At 39.6% G+C, this 7500-nt stretch overlaps 1 protein-coding gene and 1 long non-coding RNA gene across 2 annotated transcripts in view; one reads left to right on the plus strand and one right to left on the minus strand.

Moving 5' to 3' along the window:
• The window catches only part of LOC137976376 (uncharacterized), a 161097-nt gene that overhangs the window by 124572 nt on the left and 29025 nt on the right, over positions 1-7500 (plus strand). The gene's annotated exons all lie outside the window — the stretch shown is intronic.
• LOC137975505 (kinase suppressor of Ras 1-like) overlaps positions 1-7500 on the minus strand; it is a 33681-nt gene that overhangs the window by 10753 nt on the left and 15428 nt on the right. Inside the window, exons 8-12 of the mRNA XM_068822617.1 lie at positions 5881-6213; positions 5190-5220; positions 4145-4235; positions 3622-3714; positions 544-576 (exon numbers count right to left, since the gene is read on the minus strand). Of these exons, the coding sequence (XP_068678718.1) occupies positions 544-576; positions 3622-3714; positions 4145-4235; positions 5190-5220; positions 5881-6213 (581 nt within the window). The remainder of the gene's footprint in view (positions 1-543; positions 577-3621; positions 3715-4144; positions 4236-5189; positions 5221-5880; positions 6214-7500) is intronic.

Here is a 7500-nt window from a genome sequence, read left to right on the forward strand (position 1 = left end):
GTTCCAAGACATTAAAATATTTTGCATTTAATCTTCCATTAGACAATTGGTGGCTGTTTTGAATAGAGTGACCAACTGCTGTCATCATCAAACTGAATTTAATCTCAGGCTTCAAAGAATCAGTCTTTAGTTACTTCAGTTTAGGGAAAAAAGTAGCTACCGCGACATCACGTGAAAACACTTCCGGAATAAGAATACGCAGGGTCATAATTTAAAAACGGTATGTCTAGCGTTTTGAAGCAAAAAGGATAAAGAGAGATATGTTTAAAATGGCATTTTAGAAGGTGTATGACAATTTAAATGTGGACCTCCGTAAAAACGAAGGATTTCCAACTTCTATTCCATGTATTCCTATTCCGGAATACGTTCAATCGAACGCGTTATTCAAACTACTGACTTGACAACCTTGTTGGTTAATTCTGACTTAAATCTTCAGTTAATTTAGTTTATTTCTTTAGTTTCAGGGCCTACTTGAACAGCATTTAATGTACTGGTGTAATATTTAATATTACATTTATTACAAGTATTTTAGCGCTTACTTACATGTAAATCCCATAGCATGTGCGCTTTTCCAACCTTTTATTAAAAAAGCCATACAGATCGAAGTAAGTCCAAACTACTAATCAGGTTTAACATTTATTTAACTGTGTTAAATTTTAGCGCAGCTCCTCTCACCGTTTTTAAGGGGAACCTCCACGAAAACAAGAATTTTACTTTAAAAGATTGAGCATAATGTTTGCAATCAAAATCGTCCGATCTTTTTCCACTGGCAGCGTTTGTATCCGAAAGAGACAATTTTCGAAAACACTTGTTTTCAAATTTCCCGGCGCGGCCATTTGAATAAATTGTGACAGGTAATGGTTGCTGTATTGTATTCACACAATGAGGTTTTGTTTGGAAAACGTAGGACAACAATTATACATCATAATTATTCAAAATGGCAGCCCGGGAAATTTGAAACCCAAAAAACAAGCGTTTTTGAAATTTGTATATTTCGGATACAAACGCTAACATTAGAAAAAGTTCGAGCAATTTTGATGGTAAGTATAATTTTCAGTATTTTAAAATTATATTCTTGTTTTAGTTACGACAAAATTAAAATGGAGCACTTTTCAGTTGAGTGCCGCAAGTTTTGCTGGTCAAGAAATGACCTGCGATCAGGCGTACTTTTCTTTAGAGAAGGTGCGAAAAGATACGCCTAATACAATTTCTTAACGAGTCGCCGCCTGCCGCCCACCTGTTAAGAGTGATGTTATCATGTGTCACGCTGCAAATGTAAGCCAATCCGATTTTACAGGATATTACCTGCATGTTTCGATTCAAGGAAAGATGACGAAACAAAATAGACCTCTACCCGGAATGTCTGCGAAGTCAGACTTTATCCATGCAATCAAATCTATTTTTGCAAATCCCGCTTGAAAATTGTTGCGGCTTCTCTGTTCTACCCATCAATTAACAAAGAATTTTGTTAATTGCATTCCCTCTGCTGTTCCTTTAAAGATTTTTGAAAAAAAAAACACCGAATTCAACTCAACAGCAGCTGTAAACAGAGCCTAAACATTGTTCCTGTTCAATTCCTTCATGCGGGCATAATTTTATCTTCCTTAATGTAACCGATTTTACTAGAAGCATGATTTGCAATTCTGTAACCAATCGGAGCGAGGCTCCAAAAGCTCATTGTTTTTCGGCCAATGAGAGTAAAGTCCAGATTCTGGACTACGGGCAGACGACTCGTTTAGTTTTGTAGCAGGCGTATCATTTCGCGCCTTGTCTAAAGAAAAGTACGGCTGATCGCAGGTTAGTCAAGAAATCGCGCATCACTCTTACAAGCTTTTAACTTTCGTTTTCTTCAGCTAAGCAATGCCTCCTTTTGAGGTTTATTCGACTCACAGTTAAAAACATATTGTTTAATATCCACTATTTAACGTCTTTCAGTTTAAATTTTGAAACCGTTCCTGCCGAAGAATTATTTTAGCACTTATTCTGGAAAAAGATGTACATTAAAATCAATTCAAATCAAATAAAACTTTTTTTTTAAACAAACAAACAAAACAACAACAATTGAACCACGATTTAAAATTATCATTTAAACCGTTCCTGCCGAAGAATTATTTTAGCACTTATTCTGGAAAAAGATGTACATTAAAATCAATTCAAATCAAATAAAACTTTTTTTTAAACAAACAAACAAAACAACAACAATTGAACCACGATTTAAAATTATCATTTAGTCACAGAGGCTCTACTATAATAAACACGTACTAGAGGATAAATTTTGAAAAGATTATGTACTTATTGACTGAGTGGGAGGGCCGGACTGGAAAGTATTTGGACCGAGGCGCACCTAAACTCAGTCAATAAGCATTTTATCATATGGGCTCTTTGCACTATTTATAAGCACTCAGAAGATGAAGTTAGGACAAAATAAAAAACGAAAATATGCACAGAAAATTTATCTAATATGTTGTTTGCATTTGCTTTTCTGGCTGTAAATTACTTGGATGTTAAAAGCGACGAAATCCCCTAAAATTGCATCGCACGGAGCAGTACGTGTTCCTAGTAGAGCAGTACGGCTTTTTCCGGCCCTGCTCGCGCTAATGCGTACGGCCCTCATACGGGCATTTTCCCAATAGCTTTGGAACAAAAGCGCGCGCGGGGACGTACGGGCCATATGATAATTAACAATTATTGGATGAGGTTGAGCATGTTAGCGATAATTATCAAGGCCAAAGTTTGTGTTATCTGCGGATAACACGAACTGAGGCCTTGATAATTATCGCTAACATGCGAAAACCGAATTTAATAATTGTTTTATTATGCATATTCCTGAGCTGAGCTCCGCCATGACAAAACTGATCAAAACTGCTGGTTAGAGTGTTAGGCGACGTCACTTCTGCATGCATAAAACTGTTGTCTGTAGGTATGACGTCAATTCTACATATATAAAATCTATTGTTTGTAGCTATGACGTAAGAGAAACAGAGCAAGCAAGAATTAGCTGCGTGCTTATAGCCAATCAAAATCGAGCTGGTGACACCAATGTATAATAATAGAGTTTATTTGAATACTAGCCACCGCTTAAATAACATGGATCGCCTTTTGAAGGAAATAAAGTTTGATAAATAAGAATTTGGCAACGTTTGATGTTACTTACGTTTCAGCGAAGAAAAAAATGTGACTGTCAAGTTATTACTCAAGACAGCTGCAGGAGAGTTAAAATTGAATTGAATTGCACTTGTAACCCTGTGACTTGTATTCGTTCAGTATTCTTCAAACCCGGTGCCCGTTTCTCGAAAGTCCCGAAAACTCTTCGGGCCCGAAAAGCCATTTGTGAAACTGCCAACCGCTTGTTTTGGAAAGCCGATCTTTAAGCGTGTTTTCAAGGTAACAAAAATAAAAATGACTGTGAAGTTTGACGACTTAAGTCCACTCCGTTCTTGAGGTACAAAGCGAATTATGACACCCAAAATTGGCCCGTAAAGTTTAGGGACTTTCGAGAAACGGGCCCCAGAATAGTGCACAACCCACGAGTTCGATAGTGATGGCACGTTAATTTAGGGTTTTCCTTACGTCACTAGCGCCCAATTAAAGCAGTCTCAGCCGATTCGTACGGATAATTACCTCACGGCGTCCCCATGTTCTTGTATGGGAGTCAAAGTCAGAGATCTGTTTGTCCAAAATATCAACACTTGGAACATCGTCTCCAGATAGAGTCTTCATCGTTTAAAGAAAAATAGCAAAACAACAAATGAGAAAACAATGGCGGCGCTCGACTACTGAAAAAACTAATGCTTTGTAATTGAACCCATTTGTTGGAGGAGGGGGAGGGGGGGGGGGGGCATTTCTTCAATAATCCAATCCACTATTTGTTAAAAAGTGGATGAATAATATCACTCATGATATCGTCACGTTATTGTTGGGAAGGTGAAGACGCCACAGAGCTCTGTAAAATAATAATTATCTTGATTCAATAATAAAGCCGTTTGGTATTATATGACAAATTATTAGGGTGAGGGAAGGTGGATAAGAGCCCCCCTCGATCTGCATAATTCTCCAAATCATACTAAGCTCTACCAGATGCAAATTTGTGAATTATACTAATTCGCAGAATTTTTTTAATTTCTCAACGTTTACGGTTACTTACCGAGTCGTTACTTGCTGTTGTGAGGTTACTCTGTCGGGATTTCACGCTCTCTGTTCTCGTAAGAGTGCTTGTAGAGTCAATCATTTCATTACTGAAACAAAAGAATACACGCCTTCTATTTATCCAGAGCTCCACTTAAAATGCAGAGTAGGTGGTGAGGGGGCAAAAGGAGGTGAATGAGCGCACTTTGAGAGAGGTCCGAAAAAATTCTTATCAGGCAAGAGGGAGGGGGAAAAAGGGAGAGAGAGGGAATGTAGGGGCGTTGGCCGGGATATCTGAATTTCATAAAAACCATGTTTAGATCGGAAGTCTGTTTCCCGAGATGTCCGCGATTATTAAGCAGGATGTCATACGAACTTATCTAGCAATGTATAATGGCGACTGTCGGATATTTAGTGTGGCTTCCGAAGGCGTATTCTTCATCCAACAGGCCATTAGATCCGCAAGAAATTGTAGAATCTATCCAACACTCCGGGATTTCGGGCAAGACATAACAATTTCCTTGCTTCTAAAAATCGGATTCGTTAATAAACGGTAATTTCACTCAGAACGCCATTTTGAATTGAACGCCCACGAAGCAAAAAAAGTGTGGGCTTTCGCTTAGCATGAGACATCATCAAGTTGCAAACAAGTCCCGTTATAGTAGTACAGATTCTCTCCTAAAACGTTATAAGAAAAGTACGAGGGCTTTTTCGCCAATCAGCAAACTTAGTAATGTAAAATAAAACTACGGGCGCTTTTTATTCGACCAAAAAACTACAGAAATTCTACAGAAGTTTTTCCTGAACGAAATTTCGAAGTTTTGAGTATACTATACGAGCTCAACACGACGTTCCCGAAAATCAAAACAACCGGAAGTCCCGTTCCATTGGCCTTTGAGCGGCCAACCGGAAAATGCTTTTCTGTTCGGCACATGAAATTCACTAATTTTTCAACTGGAGACTTTTGGTCTGATGAAAAGCGTCCTTGTGATCACAGAGATACTGTTCCTATAGCAGGTGAACGGAGCAACTGTAACTGGCCTTACAATATTTATGTAACATACCTTTGAGTAGGTGAGGTCATTCTTGAAACATCTAAAGAAACCAGTAAAAATGAGGAATAGTCCCAAAGACAAAAACTTTACGATCAACGTATGAGAGAAATAAGAGTGTGACTGCACACTGTATTTTTATGCAATCACTGTCGTCTTATTAAGTCGACAGAGGGTCGCAATTTCAATCGGTGCACGACGGTTTACTAAGGGTCACTAGATAAACGAGGACGGAGAATGTGTGTCCTTCGGGATAAACCTCTGTACATGGTTACATTTCTAAACTTCTCAAAAATAGGCTGCGTTAGGGCCGATTTTTGTCGCATGCGACAAGCTCACGACAGGCCTACGACATGACTTATGATTATCACAGCGTTTTAAAAAACATGTTTTAAAATGCTACGACATTGTTTCTGACGTACACAACAATCGGAAATCATGTCGTGGGCCTTTCGTAAGCCGTTGTCGCACGCGACAAAAATCGTACAGTGTAAATCGGCCCTTAGGCTTACGGCACATATGAATCAGCAACAAAACCAGGCTCCCGCTACGAAAAGGAAGGGGGGCGGGGGGAGCTTCTACAGTAGTCGTTCGGAAACGTGCAGGACCAGCGGAGTATTCACAACATTTCTGGTTCGCCGAGATAGATTAAGAATCGAGTTTCTTCGTCACCTGTAATGTATCAAATGCTTCGTCCACGAACCTGAGAAAGAAAAGTGTGACCCCGGGAATTGGTCAAGCTCCTCCTGTGCAGACAAGCTGGCGCTATTGGTAGCTGAGCCTGCAGTTGGAAGTGGAGATGACGGAGGTGATGACGTAGACGATGAAGTAGAACACGAGTCTCCACTTGCCCCACTCTTATTGGTAAACTGTGCAGGTATCTCACTATTGCATTTCCGGTCGACTGCATTCAAGTCACCATGGCTGCGGTTTGCCCTGTTTTGCTCCGGGAAAACTTGAAGCGCGATGCTTGTAGGCTCCGAGTTGGTTCTCTTCACTGCTGAGCGAGTCATTGGCAACGAGCGATAGTCCCAAGCTGTAAAAACAAATCTCGCATACAGTACTTGCCAAAAGACACGTGTACATGTAGACCTTATAGGGTCATGTATAGGGGTACATTTGTTCACATTTTTACCTCATTCACAAAGCCATCGTTTTCTAATCAGCCAGCTGACAATGAAGTATAGAATGTTCAAAGTGCATTGCATAATGAGCTTTCTTTGAAAATTAGAATTCCATATACTATATAATCTCTGACCAGTGATGACCTTAAAATTCGAAATCTTATAAGGAACGTATGGGATCATACGCCAACCAAGACTTAATGGCTCACTATCAAAGATAAAAGTTTAAAATTTGAGTTAACTCAGTTAAACAAGTTCTTGTAAACCTTTTGAAGTCAATAATTGTTTATAAATATCACGATGCCTTCTGTGAACAAACCCGTATGTTAATCAAAACAAAATGTAAACAAGGATGTCAGTAGCCCGCGAACGCAGACGATTTTCCGGCCGTTGTTTCGCCTGGTTTCCATATGATCATACGGATCGTCCCGATCGCCCCAGTCGTTTCAAATGATGTCGTCTCATTCGCCCGGAGATCGCCCGGGTAGTGTTTCCATATAATCGTCCCGATCGCCTCTGAACATTATTTGAAACGACTGGGGCGATCGGGAGGATCATATGGAAACCAGGCTTTTCTCTCCCCCGTGGGCAGACTCCCTCATTGGATAAGAGCAGAAACCCATAAGAGTTGAAACGTGTAACGGCCCCTTGTGTCCTGGGAAACAAGCTTCTGATTATTCAATTTGCTAAGTACCATATTTGGAACAACAAGGGAGAGGGGTTTCCAAATATGGTACTTAGCAATGAAACATTCAACCAATCAGTTCGCACTGAATATTCGGAAGCTGTGAACGCGCGTTACACGTTTCAACCCTTGTGGGTTTCTGATAAGAGTCATTACGCCATTCACAACTATGTGGAATCTAATGATCAAACTCCAACCAATGGTTTCGTTTTAACTGTTGTCACATACATTTGCCGCTATGTGGTTCGAAATCAACCAATATACTACGTATGTACATGCATCTATCCGACGAGCTAGAGTGATTGACAGCAAAGAAAAACAGAACCGTTGATTGGAAGTCGAAGGTTTGTGAGGTCTTCAATTATTGAAATCTTCAGACCTCGTTTTTACGAAATAATTATTAGAGAGATTTACTCAACTTGCGTTTACATCAGACCGAAATTTGAGATTTACAAAAAAATCAAGGAGAATTTGTTTCTCTTCAGTTCATTTCCTGCCTGTTGTTTAAGCCTCG

The sequence above is a fragment of the Montipora foliosa genome, chromosome 11 (genome assembly GCF_036669935.1).
Source record: "Montipora foliosa isolate CH-2021 chromosome 11, ASM3666993v2, whole genome shotgun sequence".
Classification (NCBI taxonomy): domain Eukaryota; kingdom Metazoa; phylum Cnidaria; class Anthozoa; order Scleractinia; family Acroporidae; genus Montipora; species Montipora foliosa.